The 24,613-nt window shown below is 34.5% G+C and overlaps 1 protein-coding gene across 3 annotated transcripts in view; it reads right to left on the reverse strand.

The window, feature by feature from the left end:
• Positions 1 to 24,613, reverse strand: part of LOC111485823 — a 55,652-nt gene that overhangs the window by 10,016 nt on the left and 21,023 nt on the right. Inside the window, exons 12-30 of one of the 3 annotated variants that reach the window (XM_023132865.1) lie at positions 24,200 to 24,263; positions 21,835 to 21,936; positions 19,394 to 19,588; positions 19,201 to 19,328; positions 17,602 to 17,752; positions 15,574 to 15,666; positions 15,364 to 15,465; positions 14,636 to 14,694; positions 14,413 to 14,512; positions 10,576 to 10,761; positions 10,372 to 10,488; positions 8,985 to 9,265; positions 7,104 to 8,656; positions 5,799 to 7,006; positions 3,497 to 3,625; positions 2,061 to 2,216; positions 870 to 1,481; positions 725 to 796; positions 166 to 615 (exon numbers count right to left, since the gene is read on the reverse strand). In XM_023132865.1, the coding sequence (XP_022988633.1) occupies positions 166 to 615; positions 725 to 796; positions 870 to 1,481; positions 2,061 to 2,216; positions 3,497 to 3,625; positions 5,799 to 7,006; positions 7,104 to 8,656; positions 8,985 to 9,265; positions 10,372 to 10,488; positions 10,576 to 10,761; positions 14,413 to 14,512; positions 14,636 to 14,694; positions 15,364 to 15,465; positions 15,574 to 15,666; positions 17,602 to 17,752; positions 19,201 to 19,328; positions 19,394 to 19,588; positions 21,835 to 21,936; positions 24,200 to 24,263 (5,758 nt within the window). Of the gene's footprint in view, positions 1 to 165; positions 616 to 724; positions 797 to 869; positions 1,482 to 2,060; positions 2,217 to 3,496; positions 3,626 to 5,798; positions 7,007 to 7,103; positions 8,657 to 8,984; positions 9,266 to 10,371; positions 10,489 to 10,575; positions 10,762 to 14,412; positions 14,513 to 14,635; positions 14,695 to 15,363; positions 15,466 to 15,573; positions 15,667 to 17,601; positions 17,753 to 19,200; positions 19,329 to 19,393; positions 19,589 to 20,187; positions 20,238 to 21,834; positions 21,937 to 24,199; positions 24,264 to 24,613 lie in introns of those variants that run through there. The other 2 variants (XM_023132866.1, XM_023132867.1) reach the window with 2 other exon arrangements.

The following is a 24,613-nucleotide window of genomic DNA, read 5'->3' on the forward strand; positions in this document are numbered from 1 at the left end:
TTTAATACAATAGAGGTAAATTGTGAATTTTAAATGACTATGACCAAATTGAAAATTATACTAAAGAATAACGACCATTCGATATATTTAGCCAATAAATAAATGCAGCCAACCTTGCAGCTCAACTTCAAAGATATGACAAAGGAAGGAAAATATCACACAAACCTCTGAAAGAATTGCAGAATGTATCATTCCACCAGTATCTATAATTAGTTTAGCTTCTTCAGGAAGAAAGCTCCTCACTGCCAGTGGAGTGCTAAGGGTCAAGTGGTGAATACACCGTTCCTGTGATTCAGCTGGACTGTGGATTTTCAGATCAGAGCCAACTGCTGATTGCATTAAATCATTACCGATCTTCCTGGGCTTCTCATGGGCAGGCAGTATAATATTTCTTGTTGACATGCAACAGCGAAATGGATCACTACTGGGATGAGATGGATAAGAAACAAAGGACCTAAATAATCCTACTTTACTCTCCTGAGAAAGGAGATTTGAGAGGTTATAAGTTTCACTCCACAAGTAAGAGTTTCCACTAGGACGCCACCTCACACAACCAGCTTCAGCCAAATGCAGAGGCAGCGGCATTGCTTGACCAGGGTTCAAGGGATCCAAGATCTGTAAAAAGAAATCGAGAGCGAAGGAGAGGAGAAAGAGGAATTGATCACAACTAATTTAATTCAAAGAAACTGTAATTAGGTTCTCTAACATATTTATGAGTCCATACTTTTGGCGCCACACCAAATGGAATGTCAAAGCGGAACTCCAGTGGCCTTGATGTTTGATTGAAAAGTATAACCTGAATATAGGAATGTTAAAAGAATGTCCCTCTAGGTCATAGAAAATGAAAACAAAGCTGAATGTCTGCATACCGTGGAGTACAGTTGAATAAGCTTCCCATAGCGCTGAACAGAAACATCAAAAACAACTGGAACTACGAAGCCTCCGCTCATATGTTTTCTATACTTTTCCACGCTATCAACATCTTTTGACATGTTATCAGGCATATTCAGTTCCTCATTTGATGACTTGGAAAAGTCAACCTCAAAGTATGTCTGCCCAACAAGATCCATGGAAATGGGAATAGATGGAACAGATGTACCATCAAGTTGGATGGAAATAAAATGATGACCTACGCCATATGTGTGCTGCTCGCCGAGTTTTTCCAATGAATGAAAGGATCTGTGGCGAAAGAATTGTTTTTCAGCAGATTCACTAATATAAATTGGAACAGAACAGCCTGGTTGCACATATCTTCTTTCTTTGAACTCTGAGATGTTAAACTCAACAGAATCAAAGGGTCCTTCATAAACATGATATTCAAGAGGCAACGAAGTTAAATTCTGTAGTACATAAGGAGCATGTTTTCCAGCAATAATATTTTCAACGTTGGGAGAGTTCAGAGATAGTTGGCCTTGAGGAGTATCATCTTTTCCAATCAGATCCCAAGCGTCCTTGATCATGTCAATTGTCCTAGAAAGACACTACAAAACCAAAATAAATTGAAAAAAATGCTTATTCTTCCGTTGATATGGGTGGACAAATAAAATGACAATAAAATCTAACTTTAATTAAAGAAAATACTCAAATCTCAATGGCAAGGATGCACAAAATAACAAAATCTACTTGGAGGAGAGTGTTCTGAACTGTCTTGAGAAAGAGGCAGATTTATTTAATGATTACTGGACATGAAATCTTGCATATTTATATCTTTGATTAATTTCCTTGTATTTTTCCATATCTATCCAGTGCATAATTATTTTCCTATAAATTATTGTGCTAGCTAGAATTTATTTTCCATATGTCTTTGAGGTGGGATTCTTCATGCAAGTTAACAAAAAAAAAGTAGTACAAAGATTTCTCCTCACTTGACTTCTGTTTGAGACGGTGAATAAAAAAAAACTACAGTTACTTCGTTTAAAGATTGAAATGTTTCAATATTATTTAAAATGTCAAGAGGGGACAATGCATTATTTTTACATGCAGGGCTTGGTAAAACCTCGATAAGTCGATAAAAGAGAACCATAAAAGAAAAGCAAGGGCACATAGATATGAAACTTTACCTCAGTAAAGGGTTCTGTGAGGTTTAAATTGAGATGAGAGGAAGACACGAGATGCACATCAGTCAAAACAGAACTGTTCAACAGAGAATTACTCTCTTGTTTCCGAGTCACATTTATTGTAAAGTTCCAAGGCTCGATAAAAGGTTCCCAAAACACCTTCAAACACACAATAAGGAAGTATTGAAACGGTTAAAATTAATCATAGTCAAGTACTCTTGAGAGTTAGATCTATGAGTCATACACCAATATGTAAAGTATGATGATATAAATATGTATACGTGCATTTGTGATCACTACTCTGAGTCATACACAAATATGTAATATGATGTAGATAAATATGGATACGTGCATTTGTGATCACTACTTGCATGAGGCATGCTTGAGAGAGTAGTTGACATGAATATTTGTTTTCTTTAAGAACAATGTAAATGATTTTTATATGTTAATATTACCACCAAACTCAAAAGCTTAAGGAGTTGTGATAAATTTAAATATATCAATATTTTAATGTTTCTCCTCACTTGTGGGATTAAAATTTGTAGAAGGCCCAACTAGTAGAAATCAATAATAATTGGAGAGAAAATGACATTACTAAGAGTGAACGTCATAGACCAACTAATCGACTTTGAACAGTTGGTTCAAAGGTATATGTTGGTCAGGATCAGCAAAACCAACCCGTTGGTCGATCGATGAGCCCAATAAGGGCTCAAACCAACCAAACCGACTGGCCATACTAGGAACTAAGTCTGTCGATCGACGAGCCCAGTAAGGGCTCAAACTAACCAAACCGACTGACCATACAAGGAACTACAAAAGGGAGAAAAAGTTATGTTCACGGCACCATGTTGATGCTGCTGCATCAGCAGCTCCTTTGAGTAGACCAGAAGGTTAAATTTGTTAAAACTTTTTCCTTTTACTTCTCACGGTTTTTTCTTTCTATTTACCCTTCTCCATTTCTCTCTCTCTCCACCCCTCCCTTTTCTTCGTTTTTCTTCTCTTTTCTTCTTTTCTTCTTTCTTCTTCTGTTCTTCTCTTGCCCTTTCTTCTTTTCTCCTCCCTTTCTTATTTGTTTTCTTCTTTTCTTTCCTTTTCACCCTTTTTTTGTTCAATTCATTAGATTCACAAAACTGACAACAACCGAGCGACTGCCAGTGTGGTACGTCAGAACCCAACCTCTCCAAAACTGATGGCCGAAAACTAACATGTCAATGGTCGACATTGGTTTGAGACCAAAACCGATGCCAACCGACCAATGATCACCCCTTGACATTACAGGTGTTTGAACACATGACCTACTCTCATATTAGGTTAAATCACTACTAAACCTAAAAGCTTAAGCTGATGAGTCAGAATCTATATAATTATATCAATACCTTAACATCGTATCATGTTCTCATGTTTTTAAAACTCATACACATGCTTAAACAGTCAGATACCTTTTGAATGTTATTGTAATTCATGCTCAGTTCACCAGTGATAAAGTCCTCCATGGTGCTTTTGGTCATGCTAATACGCAAGATAACGTTCCTCATAAGAATTTCCAGCAGTGGTCTGCAACAACTCCACTACAAGATAACAATAAAACTACGATCTTTAAAAGGAGAGGGAAAAGTAGAATTCAAGATGCAATCCATCCAACAAATGTTTGGAAAAAAAAAAGGTGAAAAAACGAAGGAGTCTGCCAGATACACCCCGAGAATCACATCCATCTAACAAAGGTTATGACCCATGTTTACACCCAAGCTATTTATTTACCTCATTAACCAATAACATTCCTCAAATATTAAATAGTTTACTGTCCAAAACTTCCACAAAACGGCAAGGTAATAATGAAAGATCTGCATAATTTCACACAGACAGCACATCAATTTCAAAAGAAAAAACACTGTACTGCTGCACACTGAGAAATGATGTTAGTATTGAAAGGGTTGTATTGGAGATGTTACTAGGATTATAGTAGTGGCATAGTTGTCATTATATAGGAAGCTAAGTAGAGTTGATGGTTATAAAAAGAGTTATAGGTTTAAGAGCTGAGCATAAAGTTGGGAATTGGTTCATTGCTCAACTTGGGTGAGAGATTGCCCTGTCAAGAAGTTATTCTAACTGTAATTTACTCTTTGAAGTTGCAATATAATGTCAGTGTTGTTATCTTCTAATCAGGATCCAAATAAAATACTTGAACCTTCTTAAAAATCATGAACTCTAATTTTACCCACTGTTTATCAAAAGAAAAATGATTGATTACTTGTAAAGAGTCACCCTAAACCTTCAATTAAAGGACTATTTGAAGAAAAGAAAAGCCGGCTGAGTAAAAATAAAATACCTACAATGAAAGGATGAAACAGGATATGAAAGAGGAAACAAAATGTCCGGAGCATATTCAATTGACCAGCAATTTTCCCAAAATAAAACAACCGTCCTTGGTCAAGCCAGCGTCAAACAAATAAAAGATGATTATAATCGTGAAAAAAGAACATCCGAAGATTCCTATCGGACTTGAGAAAAAAAAACTTTCGGAAATCACCAGAACCAATTAAGCAAGGAACAATGAGTGGGAAAAACTATCTGCTCCTGAATGGATTCCCAAAACTATTCCCTAGTTAGAACTGTATTCCTGCTAAAGTACCAACACCCAAAACCACCTTTGACCTTAACTTATAGGATGCATTACCATCTTGTCAACCAATTAGTGTAAACCTATACCCGTCAAACAAGGACTACAAAAATAATAATTTAAATGTATCAGTATAACAGTAAAATGAGGAAAAAAAAAACTAATAATAATACAACAATACAAACATTTTAACTATAAGTTTTATTACCTGTATTAATCAACTATAAACATGACATTGTCATTTAAAAAGATATATTTTCATCTAAACTTTACACAGAATTAAGATTTACTGTAAGAATTTGGCATGACAGTCGCTACTTTATTATACATCAACCATTTTAGATGTCAAAGATAAAACTAACAATTCTGAGTTTCTGGTTTAATTATGATAATTAACACTAAAATAATCTTCAAAACTAGTACACAGTTATAAAATGTGCCAACACCAAAATGTTTTAATTTTAATGTTTGATTGGGTCAGGAACCTAGCCACTTGGCCTCTTTTTTATTAGCAATGTTTCTCCTTGTTTCTATCGGACATAATTTAGATGGATATGATGAATTAACATTTTTCAAAAATTTACCCATGAGAATGCAAAATAAAATCAGAAAATTCTATAGCACACCATGTTGAGGACTCGCATGAAACCTTTCTTGTTTTTGTTTTTGTTTTTTTTGTTTTTGTCGGGACAGCTGCTTGATCATATATCTTCGTTCACAACCAAGCATATTAGGATGCTGTTCCAAGGGGAATCAAACTCATTTCTCTTACCATTGGATTACAAGTTTATATCAGTGGAATAGATAAAATGTATTACTTCAAAGAATAAACAGTTTGTTGTGACCAATGGTCTAGCTAGTTAGCATAGCACATCAACACACTCGAACCTTTTACGGTTAGTGATACATCTTTCTTTCTTTATTTTCTTTTTCCCAAAACATATGTTTTTTTGTTCTGTTTTTTCCACCCTATTTCTAGTAACATAAGCACTAAAAATATATACAAGATGTTGAGAATCAGATGCTCAATGTCAAATCATAAATATCGTAATTAATAGAAAGAAAGCCGCTGTAGTTTTCCATATAAACCAATGTGAAATACTTTTAAGTTACCAAAAACATACCCGTCCATCACTCAGTAGAAATGAAACTTTCTTCAGTTGTACTTCGAACTCAATAGGACAAGATGTAGACATGGATGAGTTGGTCTCAGAGATACTGGATTCAATATGCTTCCAGAAATAGAATACGTGATAAGAAAACCAAATATTGAAACATTCACACTGAATCTTCAGTTGGATTAAACTAGGCTTCAATTGATTGCTGCTTACATCAACCTCCAAATTGACTCCAAAAATCTCAAAAAGAGGACAAGATTGGACATTTTTTTCCTCGCACTTAGATAACATGCCACACACTTTTTCCATGCCAGACTTTAAAGATGTTTTTTTACTGTTAATAAGTAACTCAGTTCTTTTACTGTGAAAAGAAACCATAATGAATCTGCAGTACTTTTCTTCCACGACATCAGAAGAAACATTCTGATCTGCCTTCTCATCAACTTCTGCAATCTGAATTTCCCTAAAGGATTCCGTAACATACACAGGAAAGTGAAACGTAATTACCATGTCCTTTACTCTAGCAATAAGTATAGTATCATCACTCTCTATATCCTCTGATGCTGATTCAATTGACATGGACGAAGAACACACACCATTAGGAGAAGTGATTGATGAATCTCCTAATGCAGTGTTATACAGGACAACATCCTTAAACGATGTACTCGTGCTCACAAAATTAGTCATTTTTCCAACATAAGAATTCAATAGATCAACAATCTCTATCCATTCTGAACAATATAACCAAACATCGACAGATGGAAGGGAAACACAAATTTCAACTGGACCTTGACTTGACCTTGAAATGGAGATGTCAGGTACAGGTGACAACTTCTCCGAGCTGGATTTAGCCATGACAACAGATTTGGGCACTGAGTATAAGACCATCGAAGAGAAACAAAAATTCATCTCTTCGACGAAATCATTTCTTGATGATCCAGAGCATGTAAACTGCATTTCTACCCTGTAATTCATTTCCAACAATTCATTTCTCTGCCGTTTTAATTTCAAAAAAAGTGAATCAATGCAACATTCAAATTCAGTGAGTGTTGTGTTTGACACAGGAAATAAAACTGCAGTGCCCTCCTTCAGACACCTCGTTAACTGAAGAAACTGTAGAACATCAGACTTGAAACATCTAGATTGGTCTTCAACGGATGCAAATTGATTTATGTTCTCCAGTAGGGCCATAAATCCATCAAGTGCACGATTATCTATTTAAACAATAAAACAAAATTTATTTACTATGAACACAATTATGACCACCAAAAAAGGGAATAACAAGAAGCTATCTAGAAATATCATACATACCATCAACAATTACTTCACAATTTCTTATCCTCGTCGTTATACATGTTGCTTGCAAGCTATTGTTGATAAACTCACTTTCACAAGGTATTCTGATCCAGATATCTGCGTTTAGCTGTTCAACTAGACTAATGTTTTGACACTCGGTACTTTGACAGAAAAATGATGAACTATGTCTCTCCCTGAAAAGCAGTAACGAGAGAAGCAACTCTCGTCCAAAAAGATTTAAACAGTTATTTGTCTCAGCAAGCTTGTGAATTGGAATAGAACATTCAGGAGGAATGTCCTTCAATGCATCTTCTAAACTGCTTCCAAAGAAGAACGTAAAATATAACTGTTTAATCTCAAACCTAAGAAACTGAAGCTCATAGTTTTCGACAGGCATAATCAAAGCTGAATCCAGAATTTCAAATTTATAAAGAACGGAAGTTTCTTCTTCTAAACCAGCATGCTCATTCCTCCCAGTGAAACATTCATTTGACTGCAAACTCCAATCAGGCAACTTAAAATAACCAATAATTATGGCCAAATATTCAGGTGGCAAGAAACAACAAACATGTTGAATCCCAACACTGATTTCAATTTTGGCACTTGATGACACACTTTTTCCTTGTCTAACGCGGAAATTTAAAATAGGAGACAAATATGGAAATGAAGGGCCCCATACTAACTCAAGATAATTTTTTGTCCATGAGGACGTGATGGTCAATCCCTCTGCTGAGCATAATACGTCAGAATAATCTTCACACATAAACAAAGAAGATTTACAATTTGGAAGCGTGAGAGATCCAACAATGCAAGAAGAATCATGGAAATGGATTTTGATTCCACATAAAGCCAAATAAATATCATGGAGACTATGATGGCAGGAACTCCCTGAAGTAACAGATGAATCCATACCAAATTTAGGTTTTGATGGTTGGGTGTGGAAGATAGTAGGTTCCTTCTCCAGACCAAAGACTGGAATTTTTATTGTTCTATCTCTTATTTTGTAATGTTTTCTCCACTCGGAACTCTCAAGGCTGCCAAGAAAGCCAGAATTCTGTACTGTAATGAAAGGAAAACAATCGAATGGAATCCTGTCATGTCCAATTGAATCAATTTCCATAAAGTTTGTGAAACCAAATCTTTGGTTTGGTGGCAAAGGCATGGGTTTTACACATTCATCATTCATTTCAGGTCCAATATCGCTTTCACCACTGAAAGTTGCATTACAGGCAGATAGTCTCTCATAAAACCCAGTGAGCAATCCATACACATATGGATAGCAGTGGATTTCAGCATCGTTCAAATGTATGGCAATATTAGCTCCATCATTTCTGCCAGAGTTGAAGTGTAAGGTGCAGCATTTTCCAGCATTAATATTCATACCATTCAAACCATCATCATTCTTGGTATGTCGACTATGAATGCCATGCAGATGAGACGATGTATCATGGGATTTATTGCCACCAGAATACAAAATCTGCCTATCTCCATCACCATTCATGGGAAGAATTGCAATATTCATTGCCTTCATGCCAATCCATAGCTCCTCCGAAACTAAAATATCATACCTGAAGTACAATAGCATTGACATTTACACAAAACAATTTGATATATTTCAATAATCAAATAGTTTGAAAAAATGTGGAGGAAAAAAGAAAGAGAAAAACTTGAGAAACCTTTGTTTCCATTAATAACTTTCCCGAACTGGGAGGCACATCCTTCCCAGTTGATCAAGGATAGGAGAACAGAGTGGGTGTATTTTTCAAAGTTAAAGTACTTGAACTTGTGTTAAATTTTATGCATTTTGATAAATAGTAAGAAAACCTAGCAACAGTACTAAGTGTGTGAATAATTAGGAAAAGAAAATGCACACATCTTGATAAATTGTAAGTATACCATATCTCTATATCCTCTAGGGCAAGCATGACGACAGAAGCATTTTTTTCATCGTTCTCTAGATCAATGTCAAATCTGACAGAATGGAGAAGTACAGACATGGAGTAACCAAAAAAATGATTGTCATGTCCATTTGAAATCATGTTAAGTGGTCCACAATCTTCAGATTCTTCAAAGCCAGGGTTTGCTATCAAATTACGTAAATACACAGCCAGCTCCAAAGCTGCGCCATATATTGATGGAGAGAAATGTACATGAAGTGATGACATTTGAAAAAGAACCTGAAAGAAAATGAATGATGATTTCATTATGGCAAGATGATGCATGCGAAAGACAAATATCCCAAATATAAAGCAAAGTTATGATAAATAAAAAATGTAAAAACTGATCCACGTTTGCCATGTGTTCAAAACGCTATTGACAAACCTGAAAATTAAATTTAACCACTAATTGTCGGAATCAATGTTATTTAAACTCATTTATCCAATCCCCATTATATTTACCCATGGGTTGCCTTTTTTCGCACATCCTGTATTTCCAAATTCGAAATTTAATCAACTTGCAAGAGAATCTTAACTACTCGAACTTCAAATGGTCGTGAATTAGAGTTTAGATGTGTCTCTCTTCAAAGCTGAAACACACAAAATATCCATTTTTTAGGTTTTCTATTTCTATTGATCTGAATCAAGTTTTTTAATGAAGTTCAATGATCATACAAAGCTTTTTTTAGTTCGTTCTTTGATGCACACAAGGGCGGGTGTTTTATTCAATTTAATAAATATGTTCAAAGTGCAATAAGGCACCATATTTAAAGCTATAGCAAGGCTGGACGAAAAATACAAGAAAGATTTGGTTGGTCTCACATTAACAAGGAAGACTACGAAATACGTCCAAGCAAGATTTCACATTGGATCAACTCTTTCATATTGTTAAAAGCAAACTTGTGGACAAATATTGAGGGCTTTGAACTAGTTTGCGTGCACCTCAACTAATTTCGTAGGACAACTTTTTTTTTTATAAGAATTTTGTACGACAATTTACTAACCCTTCAATATTTGGTTGCCAATAAAACTTGTAAGATATTTTAGATTCTAGAATTCTAGATAGGTAGTCAATTTGGATTAATCCCATGTTCTTCACGTATTTATTACAATTGGAGACCATTTACATAAAGCCTATGCATGCTTCACCTATCAATGAAATTACTTTCGTATGAAAAGAAAAACATATGGGTATCGACATATTTATTACACATAATAAATTCATTGGTCAAGTATAATTACACATCGTTTCATATTATCAAAAATACATTTGCCATACATGAATGGCAGGCTAGGACAAAAAGGGATAAGTGGCGTTCAGGAAACTAAATAAGCAGGAAAATTACCTCCAGCTGTTTCAATGATGATTCATTAGGGATCAGACAGGAACGTAAGGCGAGAGTAGCACTGAACTTTTCAAAAATAGGAATACTCTGAGAATAAGAAGGCTTTTGGATCTCCATCTACAGGAAATTGGTTCTCATCTCAAATTATATTCTTATGACAACAATGAAATAAGTGCAAGGAACATAAAAATGAAGGATAGTCACCTCCAAATCCCGTAGCTGGATATCAAAATAATCATACAAACTTTGAGGCTGAATTGTAAAAGCAATATCAGCGGCCAAAATTGGATCACTTAAACGTTGTACCATAACAGATTGTTCCTTAAATCTTGAAGTTAGTAAGCTCCAGTCATATCTCGATGTTACATAGAGAGCCCCCAGTTGAAGTACCTGCCAGGAACAGGATGGAAAGATGAACTTAGCTGAGAAATCTGTATATGCATATAGAAGTATGATAGCAATACAATATTGATTCTAGCTAAATCCAATTCTACCTCTTTGTCTATGCATTTACAAAAGTAAATGTTACAAGTGTAAGTAAATTATCTTGATCACATTTCTTAATAATTTTAAGATACGTACATGTGTCTTCATACTACAAGCTAACTAAATACCTAGATACTAGATAACAATATACAAAACTAAGTTGTTTATTTAATGGGATTACACACGTATTACTTAAATTAAGGCTAGGGTTTACGCAGACATAATTAAGATGATTCCTTCAACAGTGAAAATAATAAATCTCTAATTACCATTGTGCCTAATTTGGCCATTTTACTATGTATTCTAAAAACTAATACGTAAATATAGGGATGCAAGACCAATAGGTATTTTACTACGTATTCTAATGACCGATAGGTAATTACCATTGTGCCAAATCTGACCATTTTGATAAGGAGGATAAGGCGATTGCAGGTGGTGGCTAGTGGGTATGAGGCTTAGTTGGAAAGCTTCCATGTTCAAGAAATCTCTTATAACAAACCTTGGTTTGACATTGCTGAGTCAGTTCTTTTGTTTGAAAAGTTCAGCAGCTTCGAAGTAAGGAATAGGGAATGAGCAACTATAAGGTTCTCAAATGATGCTTGGATCGGTTCCTCCCCCTTAAAGAGGAGTTTCCAGACATCTGTAGTCTCTCTAAAACAGATTCCTACGGTGGCAGATTCTTGGGGAAATGACCAAGGAATGTGGAACTTAAGCAGAATAAGAGGAAGTTTAGAGCTAGATAGGGTTAATGACCAAACTGGGGGCATCCGGTAAGGGGTGGCTAAAGACAATCTTAGCTGGTCTCTTGGTCCCTCAGGCTCTTTTTCTACCAAATCCCTATTCTTTAAATTAAAAACTACGAGACAAGCATTAAAGAACATTTAGTCGAAGTTAGTTTAGATTTTGAAAATTCCCAAGAAGGTGAAGGTCTTTTTTTTTTTTTTTTTTTGTCGTTGGTACATAAAAGTCTGAATACGCACGAAAGGATCCAAAGAATGAATCCTTCTCTTGTTCTTGGTCCTTCCGTTTGAACCCTGGTAGTGAGGAACCTATAGACCATGTTTTTCTGCTTTGCCCTTTTGCTAGACGTGGCTGCTTTAAGCTGCTGGCTTTTTATAATTGCACTTACGTTTTCTGGATAAGGTGGATGGTTGGTTGTTAGAATCTTTGGGTGGTTGGAGGCTGAAAGACAAAGGTGGGATCCTTTAAAGGTTTGATTCTAGAGCTCTTTTGTGGAGCTTGTGGCGGGTGAGAAACAGATGGCTTTTTGAAGATATGTCTTCATCTTGCGAGTTTTTTGGGATCGTGTACAGTTATAAATTCCTATCGGTGGTGTCATAGCTATAACAAAAAGTTTTTGTAATACATTTGGATCGTGTACAGTTATAAATTCTTATCGGTGGTGTCATAGCTATAACAAAAAGTTTTTGTAATACATTTGGATTGGCAAGCTATTTGTAAGTGGTTCCTTCGGAGAGGACTCCCTCATCCCCTAGCCCTTAGGTTGTTGTCCTTACCCTTTTGGTGAACTGTTACTTGATGTTTCTTATAAAAAAAAGTACTTATTCCAGGTTTCATAGAGGCATCTTTTGCCAGAAAATAGAAATCTTGGGATTCACAAAGAGACGCCCCAAGTACATCATAGGCAAACTGCAGAGACCTTCTGTGTATATTTTCTTAATCTTTTTTCCAACCAACTAAATTATTTAACTTTTAATTCATAAAGTACTTATTCCAGGTTTCGTAGAGGCATATTTTGCCAGAGAATAGTAATCTCGGGATTCACAAAGAGATGCACCAAGTACATCATAGGAAAACCGCAGAGTCCTTCTGTGTATATTTTCTTAATCTTTTCTTTCCAAACAAATAAATTATTTGTTAACTTATAATTCTTCATCAATCCATTTGACAAACGAACATGACAACATTTTGTGATTTTTATCCTCACGTTGATAATGAAACAATGTTGTCACATAAAAGACTAAGCCACAGAATTTCCCTGGGTCAACCTGCACTACTCTCTTAGATATAAGCTAACTTCAATCTAAGGACTTGCCGCCACAGTTTCCAGAACATCAATAGCAACTAAAATGAAAATTTTAAGCTCGATAGACAGCATCTAATAGCTAGAAATGCAAACCAAGATATACAAACAAGTAGTTACATTGAACTAGAAACTTTAGGAATTTATCAAAATATAATTTTATAAACATATACCAATTTACAGGGACAGTACTGTAGGAGCTATTTTTCTTATTTGTTAACGTTGAGAATCTACTTCATGACCAACCATTATTTATTGTAGAGAAGAAACAAATATTGGTTACTAAAAGAAGAGAAAGTGCTAGAGCTAGGTTGTTATTGTTGATATTAGGTCAGCAATTGTCAGTAAACATATAATGGTTGGAATCCCTCTGAAAATATTAATATTGCTCACGCCATGATAAGCATGTTATTAAAGAAAAGCCTATCAAAAAGTATTGATATAACTAAATTTACCTTGTTATAATATATATGTTATTTCGTATAGTTGTCTCTTATTATAATTGTACATTCATTTAGTTTAGGATTCTCTTATACTCCTATATATGTACTAGCAATCTAATCTAAAGTACAACTAAGTATTTTTTTTTCACAAGTGAGTACATGGTATCATAGAAACCTTAGGACTTCAGCATTGTTTTTCTTTTGGCAGTTAGGGCTTCTTATTTAACAAGTGGGATTAGCATTTGAAGTTTGAGTCATCACATTAGAGTGAGGGTTTTTCAACATCGTCCACCTTAAGAAGAGCCCCACCATCAGGAAAGTCAAAGGGTCATCACCATACATTAGAAACAATCGCACATGAGTCACACGAGAATAATTGTCAACAGAAGTAAAAATATTGAAATCCTGTTTGTGACACTACATCATCAGCTCCCCAATCAATAGTGATTTTCACTCATGGGCTCTTCTCAAATTCCCAAGTCTACAAGTGAGGTGGAGTGTTAAAAAGTATTGTTATAATTAAATTTACCTAACGCTTAACCTTTTGGATTCAGTGATGAGATAACCTAGTACGAGTACATTTTTTCAAGATAAGTAAAAGGAACCAGATGAACCATGTATGAACAAATTATAATTATTGCATCTTTAAAAACAGATGGGAAAGGGCGCAAGATTTGAGGATATGGATAGTAGGATATATGCTATAGTTGCCCTAAATTATATCCAGATATGGTGACTCAAGGGAAACACTTTTTAACAATTGGCTGTTTCCAAAAAATATTTACTCCCAGTATCAAATGTTAGCAATTTTGAGAGGAAAAATAAGGCCACCTCAGGTAGAGGTGAGATCCATTACAAAAAGAAAACTATCACAATAATTTAATAATTACAGGTAATAAGAAAAGAACATAAACCAAAAGTTCTTCTTTATGATTATCTTAATGAAAATTAAGGACAAAAATAATCATTTCACTCAACACAGTAAACTTCAGGTGTGTTTTAATGGAAACGCCTAAAAGTGCATTCCCACAAAAGAGTACATATTCTTGGAGCAAAAAGGACATTTACCAAGTTATTTTGTTCTGAAGGTGTATTCCAAGGAACATGGACTGTAATTCCATTGACAGTAATGTCCCACATCACTTTCTTATACTCCGACATTATGCATCTGGAGGATTAGAAACAACAAAACATGACAGTGCACAAATGGAATAAATAAGATGAAATGGATATAGGCTACAATAATTGCTGAATTGCCAAGTCATGCAACAATTATATGAGTTAAACTTACTGAGCTTTGGATAGCAATCGAGCTTTGGCATTTTCAATTCCATTTAGAGTTGAAAGAGCCTGTAGGAAAAAATGGCCTTCAATCAATTTACAAGCCTACTAAAGCATATAAACAATCACTGGGTTGGAGAAAACAATGGTAAATATATGGAAATCATCATCCAAAATGACCTTTGAGGCCGTTCAAATGAGTGAAGTTACAACTACCTTGACATTCATCTTATGCCCAATGACTTAAAAAAAAACTACAAGAAGGCTACCGTACCCAAGGAAATAACCAACAACTTCAACTAGAGAGACTGCTCCAACTCTTATCAAAGCCACTAAAAAAACTCTACTCATACAGAAGGCCAACTGCAAGCTACGGAAATGGGAAAGGGCATCAAAAATATCTAAAAAAAGATTTGGAGCTTCCATATTGCTGAAATCGTCAATTAACAGTAAATAAATTTCCTTTTGAAAAACTTAAAACACTAAAACAATTGGATCTTCGGAAAGGTCATCTCAATTTTTTTGAATATTTGATCGAAGCTACTGATACTACCAATCGGACAGTCACTAACATCTGAAAAGTTCACCACAGTATTTAACACAAAATGGAATCATAGGTAGGTCTAGGTCACATATTCCTACTAACATTTCTAAACAAACTTGTGCACAGAAATAGAAAACAGCTGAAGGAATTGATTGAGGTGAATACATATTTAACCAAGAAGCAAACAATCTTACCCTTGTGTGAAGAGATTCGAAGGACTTGAATCCATCAAAAAACTCGAACAAATAAAGAAAAAACTTGGCATCGTAAGTAACATCTAATGGATTCAGCGTCACCTGGAAGTAATATACAGGAAATATCACTGAATAGTAACAAACTTCAAAGATAACGAAAAAGATGGTTCTTTATTTCAGCGTCGAATAAGCATATCAAAGTAATAGCACCTTTACAGACAGGTTAACCTCATGTTTGGGTGAAACGTCAACTTGGAAACTACAGGAAGGAGCACCAGTCTCAACATATTTCTCACATTGAGGCTGCATAGAAGAAACAAAAGCAAAGCACAAGTAAACCAAAAAGTATTTATTAGATATTCCATTTATATTATTCTCTTAGGTTTCTGTATGTTAAGTTATAACTTGTATAGCCAATTCTATCATTCTAGCTATATATGAGAAGTCATTCAAGTTAGAGAAGCAACCAGTTTGTTAAGATTTAACATCTATCTTCTAATATGTTTAACTGATATTGCTATAAAATTGAGATTAGATTCTCTTTTAAATACAAATTAAAATATTATATTAATGAGTTTTAGATTATTGCAAATGCAATATAGAACTAGAATCAGAATAGTAGAATTATTAATGTAGTAAAGATAGTCTCATTTCGACCGGGAGTTTTCTTGATTCATTAATACAATGAAAAATTTAGTCTCTTTGGGATATAACGTACTTATTTCAAAAAACAAAAATTTGTTTGGGTTATAACATACTTCTAACTCAATGATTTCGAAAGAAATGCAAAATAATCAAAAGAAAACTGCATAGTCCGATGAAAATCTCCATATATCAGACTTTAAAAATTGGAACCACATCTTCAAGGATTCTATTCACGTCAACCATAAAACTGCACTAATGTTGCAATCACACTTCACTAACTATTATCCTAGAATCAAGACATTCTTATTTGGATTATTCTTATCAGTAGCCTAAATTAATGCACTTGGTTTACTCTCTTTGTTAGGAGGATGGGAATGATTAATCATTTGTTTTTATGGTTGTCCCTTTTCTTTGGCCTGCTGGAACAGTCTCTTCAAAAAAAATTATATCCTGCGAGTGTTTTCAAATAACACCAAATGTGATGTTCTTGAGTTCATTATTGGGCCTTCAATGTCTTTGCAATCATACATATTATGGGTCAATACTGTCAAAGACCAAATTTCAGAAATTTGGATGGAACATAATCCAAGGAACTTTGAGAACAAGCAATTTCACATGTTCTCCTCAAAGACAATTTCTCATCTTTCATAAAGATGTGTGGCCTTGAGATGTATGAAATTAAAGCTTATGTATTTGAAATTCATGTATTTTGTGCAATATTCTTAAGTGGCCCTGTATTGTTTGTTGGTTTTGCAGGCTTTGTGATGATTGATGGCCACTCAATTTTTTGTTATTTCTTTATACTGGAACTTTGGCTGCTCCTATGGTTTATCGGTGCTTTGTTGGTCTTTCTTGTTGATTGGAAGGATTTTGTATCAGTCAAAGGTTCTACCTGGTAGTTCTGTTTGGTGATTCAAATTTTTCTCTGCTGTCTCAGACGATCCATAATTGTTGTCTCAGCTTGGTCTACAGTCTTTGTTTGAAGCTCTTAGTATTGATCAGTATCTTTGATCTACTTGCTTTTAAGCCATTGTTCTCTTCCAAGTATTCTGTTCATTGCAGCTATTACTTTTGGTCAATGTTTCTAGTTCCCAAGAGTTCTAGATTTTAGTCCTATTGGTTCTCTTCTCGCTTTTCTTTCTCTCCCTTGGGGAGATTTTATCTCTCAACATTTTCTTCCTTTTCATCAGTAAATGAAAATTTTGTCTCTGATCAAGAAATAAAAAAAGAATCCGCTAGGTTCAAGGCTTCTTCATGTTCTCTTTCTAATCTCTTTTCTAGATTTTCTTAACAAGATATTTGTTTGAATTGGGAAGCATTTTTATTTCCTATGTACTGTTGTGTTTTCATTTTCTATCACTCCCTTTGTCAAGGATCTTTGGAATTCGTACCTTTGTCAAGGACTACATTTATTTCCTAGTTTCTTGTAAAAATATATGCATATTCTCAAACGTACTACCATCACCTAACTAATGAACATATAGACATCTTCTAATCAACTTATATACTACAGGTACAAAAAATCGCTGTTTAATTTTAATCAGAAGATAGAAAAAGAAAGCTAATCTTGACAAAGAAGAAATGAGACACAACCATTCTTAGAAAAATTAGAACTCTCTGGTTCAGTGGATTGACCATCTCGATCGAATTGACCAATAAATTGATGGTTGCAGATTCCACCCAAATGTTACACTCCACCATTGTCTTGATGAATATCATCTTTGCCACTTCTTGACCGTATTTCCTGAGCAAAAAAAATTACATTATAGACAGTATGGTAGATGGAAAAAGGATCAGCATATCCTATCAAATCAAAATAATAATAGCCATTTGCATTTATCAGTCAACAAAACTTAGTAACAGGGGCATGACTTTTCATGAAGAGATCAATTAATCCATTGCATCAATAAGAATATGCCATTCATGAAGAGATCGATCCAACTTATTCAATCATATACCTGAAGTTTTTTTTTTTTTTTTTGTTCAACATCATGTGAAGTGGTGATTTGAACTTTACCTCTTGGTCAAGAGTATATGTTTAAGAACTATGGTAGTATTTTGAAACGTCAAAAGAAAAATAACATCTTTAGACAACATAATGTTAGTATTAATTATTGGTTTCAAATGCTTTCAGTCTAGATCGTTCTTTGAAGTTGGTTCAATATCAATGTTCAACAAGGCTGAAGATCATGTTTTGATCAGAAGTTCTTTTTGCTTCTTTATCCTCAATGAAGATGGTTCTATTGAAGGGTTACCCAACTGATGATCGAACGTCCTTGGTTCTTTTCATTTTAAAGACCAAATCAATCGGATTATTTTGATAGAGTTGGCATTTCTCTTGCTTCTATTGAGCATAAAGAAAAAATTGTGGCTTCCGAGACCAAGAGGGTAAGGAGTGCTTAGATAAGATTCATTTCTTTTAGGGATTTTGGTCTCCTGGTCTGTCGTTTGGTTTTTGATAGTTAGGCAGGAGTCTTTTAGTTCCTCTTTTTGAATTTCTAGTTAGTTTGATGGTGCTAGGTTTCGTGTTTTTCAATGATTACATTAGGGGCTATTTTCTCTGGCTAGTAGTTGCCTTTTTCTCCTTTTGGAGGTAGTTTCCCTAAATATTTTGTATATCTTCATCTATCAATGAAAAGGCCTTTTTTGTTTTAAAAAAATTTATTAAAAAAGGAAAGAACAAAGAACTGCAGCTGTGCCTTAAAAATTTGACAGTTTCATAGTAAACATGTTTTAATTATTAATTGACTTAAAGAAACAAGACTACATCTGAATAAGAATTCTAATTTTAGGTTTCGGAGGAAAGCAATGAAAAATAGAAAAATATTTTACAAATTTACCAAAAGATAGCCTAGAAATTCAGCAATGAGAGAGTTTCAAATGCAAATCGATTGCATATGCCAAAAGATATTTACTTCTCTCTGTATTTTTCTTTTTCACATCACAGAGGGAGATTTACGTTTAAACTATATATATATATATATATATGTATATATATATGTATATGTATACATATATGTATATATATATCTCATTCTTGCTTCTCTTTTTCTACCAATAAAAATAAGAATAAAAAAACCATAAAGTTACAAATGAATGCTCTCATTTTGTTCAGGTCCAATGCACAAGTCTTGCGCTTATGACACAATTAAGTCTATTATTACTGAGATTCAAGAAGGTTGGAAATCATACATGCTCAGCAAAGTTGCTGAGATCTGATGAATATCAATTTTGATGGAACAAAAACAGATTCTTTCTTCGTCAGCCGCACTGACAGTAGATGAAGCCAGAGGGTGGAATTTGGTAGCCTCATATATGTCCTAGAAATAAAAGCGGAAGTAAGTATATAGTCTGCCACAGAAAAAAAAAAAACAAAGACAAATACCTTTACAACATCATCTGAAATAACACCGGCAAATTGACTTGAATCTTCAGTACCACCAGCACCTAACATACCAAGGGATAGCCAGTTAAGCCATCCTCGAGGTTTTCCCATGGCACGGTCATCAACTTGAGACTTCTCAGCAGCTGTTTGTGTACCAGTCATTACCATTTCTGGCCCCAAACTGCCAAATAGATGCTAGTTGATCCATTTACAATAAGTTTAAATAAGATAGAAAATGAGATTAATAAAGAACAGCAATAACAATTAATTTGCTACAACAGTAGAATTCTTCCACAAAATTTTAGAGAAATGAATTCATTCAGACAGGTAAAAGAGATGGTCAATCATTAAAATTCCAAGAATAAACTACAAAATAAATTTTAAAATAAAATAAAATCATCGCCTATCAGAGTTGTGAGTGGAGCAGCAAATATGGCTGAAGAAGATGAATTTTATATGGCTAAGAGAAAGTGATGTAAACTCCAATTCCTTTATGTTAATGAACAGCTTAAGGAATCTCTCATTATAGAACTTGTGTTATTTTCAATCATCTATTCGTTTGCAGGAAAAAAATTAGAATATTCTGATTTTCTTTCCAATTGTTTACTGCGTTTTGTGATCCCAAACTTCAAATTTCAGTTATGATTTGAACTTTAATAAGATTTGAAAGCATATATCTATGGCTTTCTTTATTGTTTTCAAGCATTATTTAACATGCCGGTAGAAAAGTCCCTAGGAAGCCACGAGTAAATTGGAAAACATTTCCATAAAATCAAGTCCACGATAGTTCGAACCTTGGTCCTGGCTAGCATTCCTTCCAATTTCTGGTCTATTTTCAGAATTCCTGTAAGGTTTGGAAAAATATGGAGAAAGTTTTCAGAAACATTTTGTGGAAAGGGAACTAGGATACGAAAGGAAGCCACGAGTAAATTGGAAAACAGTTACCACCCCTCGCTTTTTGGAATATCTAAAATAGCAAACCTTACAGCAACAACCTTTTTTTTCACTAAATGAACGTGGACATTTGAAACAGAAGAAGCCCTTTGGAGGGTGGTGATTAAACGCAAGTATGGGGCACAGTTTGTGAGAGACCATCTTTAACAAATTGAGACAACAAGCCATTTCTTTTGGCAGAAGGTGAAATTCAAGTTGGGCAATAGTAATATAATTTCCTTTTGGAGAAACCACTGGATCAGTAATCAACCGCTGAATTTGAGGTTCCACTCAATCTTAAGTATTTCAAGTGCAAAGGAGATTAAAAAGGAGCTGTGGAATCCCGTTGACCGTTAATTAGGATCACAAGCTTAGAAGGAGGCTGTTTGATAGAGAATTAGAGTGGGAAACAGTTAGGTCATGGCAAAACCCTGATCATCCTTGGCAATTTCTAAGGCAGTGGTCTATTTTCAGTGAAGTCAGCTTTGTTAGTTTTGCCATTAAAAATAATAAATAAATAAATAATAAAAGAAGAAGAAGAAGAAGAAGAAGAAGAAGAAGAGGATGTCGAACATGAAGCTGCGTTATCTAATTTGGGAAGGTATAGTCCCAGGAAAAATTCAGTTATTCCTCTAGGCAGTAGTGCAACATATATCCTGAGGATAGGGTGCAGAAAAGGAACCCTTATGATCAATTATCACCTCAGATGTGTGTTTTATGCAAAAGAAACGAAGTCTCCCTCCCACCTACTACTTCATCGGAACTTGGTGTCCAATGTATGATATTTGAAACACAGGGGTGCAAAACCGAAGGCATTAGAGGATTGGTCGGTTGATGCTCTTTCTGCATGGTGGCTTAAGGATAAAGCTAAGGTGCTTTGGTCAAATGTCTCAAAGGCGATACTTCAGTTGACAGGGAAGGAAAGTTAGCTTGAGTCTTTACAAATGAGTCCATCTTTGATTTTGGAAAAAGTTACATTTGTGGTCCCTGAAGTTTGAGTTTGTTAGCATTTTGGTCATCGAATTTCAAAACTCAATATATTAACCCCGATTGTTTGAGAATATGGTTTTTATGGTCCCTATCATTAACACTTTAGGTCCTTTTGTTAATTTTCTGTCATATAAGGCCTACTGGACATCTTTTTTATTTATATTTGGAGTATTGTGGCATAAAAATATTAATTGTGTATTTGTGAAGTGGAGATAGGTCAAAAACATAATTTTTTTTAATATTAAAAAAAAATTAATTTTAGAACTTCATTTTCCTCTCTCCCCTCCTCACCTTTATCTCATCGAACACCATCTGCTGCAAGCCCGACTTTTCCTTTTTTTTTTTTTTCACTTCTTCCAACGGTCAGGAGTGAAGATGGGGTTGTGGTGGAGAAGAAGCTAGGGAGGGGGGAGAAGAAGTCCACAGGAACAAATTGATATGGCCAAGTAAAATAGAAGACATGAAGACGATTTAGGTATCAGTATTATTTCTTTACTTAATCCATCATTTCATCTTACCTGTAACTCACATTCAGCAGCAGATCTATAACTTAAAATATCTTCTATATCTGATTCTTTCTCCATCACCTCCAATTCTTTGAGAATGTAGTCATCAACTGACTGAGAAATAGAAAAAATGGACGTATCAGAGTATAAACAAAATAGCTAACACACAGAAGTTGTAAGAATCGATGATAAATCCCAACATCCGATCAAATAGATAAATGAGATCCCCCATTTCTATTTCTACTACAATGAAATAAGCAGAGTCTGAAAAATCAAGAAGTGAATAAAAATCAAGTCTCCCAACATTGCCTTTTTTTATAAGAAGTTGAGCTTTCATTGATAAAAATGAAAGAATACACAAAGACATACAAAAAAAACAAGCCCTTAACTACCTACCAGAAGGGGCTCCAATATATGAGGATGATAACCACTTTGTCCTTCTAATTCTATAGTTTCTCTCAATCCACAATCCCAACGATATAGCAAACTAACAAGCCTGCCACAAGATCCTTCCCTTATCACGAAACGGCAAGTTCATCACCATCTCTTCGTAAAAGAACCATATTACAAACCACAGGAACCTCAACAAAATAAAGCATCACTCCAAAGAGAGTAAATAAGCTAGCAAGCCCCAAAAATGATCAAGACCCTCCTCTTGCTGCCAAAGAACACACCACTATAGGAGCAAAAGTAAGGTAGTGTGTTGCTACATTTAGGTTAGGTTCTCCTCCGAGTCAAGGTCAAAGGATTCAGGTCAAAAAAAGACCTATGGCCTCCATCTTTGATCGTGTCTTGTTTGCTTGATTCGCCTTCATCATGTGTTGGAAGCTCCTTCAATCGTGTCTTCTTTGCTTAGTGTTTCAAACCCCATCGAGTGTTGCACTTCCTGCCTGTCAAAAAACCTCATGACTGCACTTCGCTTATGTTTGTGTTTTCATTGTCAGATCTTTCTTGTTCTTCGCAACTAGTCCTCATCCTTGCACGACTTATTTTCTTTCCCTTCGCACACTTTTCCGTGGGGTTTGAACACAAGGGTTGTTGAGAACTATGAGGGTTTTCTGTGCAATTCGCATTCATGGGTGAATTCTAAATTTTCTTGAACCTTTTCTACATTACCCGTGATTCTTCCATTTATTGAATTCTTGCCCGTTGATTAAAAACTGTTTTACATTCTGAACGATTTCTCCCAAGTTAGATTGGACCTCAATAATCCCTACAAATGTTAATAATGAAACCTAAGAAAAAAACAAGATGTAGTGAAACATTGAGTTATCACTGATTCTGCTAATCTCTCTCCATTGGGTTTTTGAATCAGATTCTTCCTCTAATTTATCTCAGTTTCTTTCTTGTTAGTCCTATTTTGACCCTCAACCTTATTTCAATTTGGTTAACACAATCAAAACATCATTTTAGAATCGCTAAATTAATAAAAATACCCTTGAACTTTGCACTTTATCTTTACAAAATTAAAGATGGACTTTCAAAAGTTTCAATAATACCCTTAAACTTTCCAAAAGAAAAGGTTCAAAAATACTCTTACGATTAGTTATGGATGGAAACCATTAATGTTTTATTTTTAACAAAATAATAAATGATAAAAAATAAAAAATAAAACTTTTGAAAGATCTACGGTATTTTTAAAACGCGGTACTAATGATTCTGCCCATATACTAAGGGTAAGGGTGTTTTTTGAAGTTTTTAAAAGAGTTTAAGAGTGTTTTTGAAGTTTTTTAAAAAGTATAAGAGTATTAATGAAACTTTTGAAAGTTCAAGAGTATTTTTGGAACACTCTTGAAAGTTCAAATGTATTTTTGAAACAAAGTACTAACCTTTTACATCCAAAACTAACGGTAAGAGTATTTTTAAAACTTTTTGAAAGTTCAAGGGTATTATTGAAAGGGATATTTTTTTAGACAAAGTATGAAGCTGATGGGTATATTTATTAGTTTAGCCTTTTAGAATTATGCTTGAAACGTAATTTAATTATTTTTTTTTTGAAGATAAGCTCTTGGCTTGAAGCGAGCAATTTGATTTGACCAAGATTAAATCTTCTAATCGCTGCTCTTTACCTTCATTGTTTAATGACTATGCATTAACGACATTTTTCTTAATTGGGATGTATTCAATTACCCTTGTTAGTTTTTAACCAATCCCTTAGGCCTTCTAGAGGATAGTATCCTTGAACACATCGATGAGAAGTTTGAATCTCGTTAAATAAAAAATTAAAAAAAAAAAAAATCAACTAGAATCGCAGCGGTTTCCTATTTCAACCAATAGGTGGAATTTTTTGTGTTAGTTGTTAAGCAGAAACAATTACAGTCTGCCTTTTCTGCTCAATTTCCACAGTATTCTAAGAAAAGGAAAAGGATCTAATTACCTGGTCATTGTGAAGAAACTCTAACTTTTTCTTGTAAAACTTGACATACTTCCGACGATAGGTTCTGTAGTTGAGAAATAAATATTAATAACAATCAAACAGAAAGACTTGGGAATGTAAAATATAAAACGAGAAAGATGGTCGGACATAACTCCATGGAGAGGCATTGACAAAGACATGGGGCAGGAATACTACATGACACAGACACGAGAACATAATAATTTCTCAATGAGTAGGACACAGACACATACACGGGATACTTTCTTCCCCTAATTTAGAGTATGTCTAAGTATTTATTTATATAATATTTATGAATTTATAAAACAAGTAAAAATTGAACATATGAAATGTACATGTAGCAGCGCAAGACGCAGCATCATGATCTCTTTCAATTCTTCAGATGGGTTTTTAGAA

The sequence above is a fragment of the Cucurbita maxima genome, unplaced genomic scaffold, assembly GCF_002738345.1.
Source record: "Cucurbita maxima cultivar Rimu unplaced genomic scaffold, Cmax_1.0 Cma_Scf00010, whole genome shotgun sequence".
In the NCBI taxonomy this organism is placed as follows: domain Eukaryota; kingdom Viridiplantae; phylum Streptophyta; class Magnoliopsida; order Cucurbitales; family Cucurbitaceae; genus Cucurbita; species Cucurbita maxima.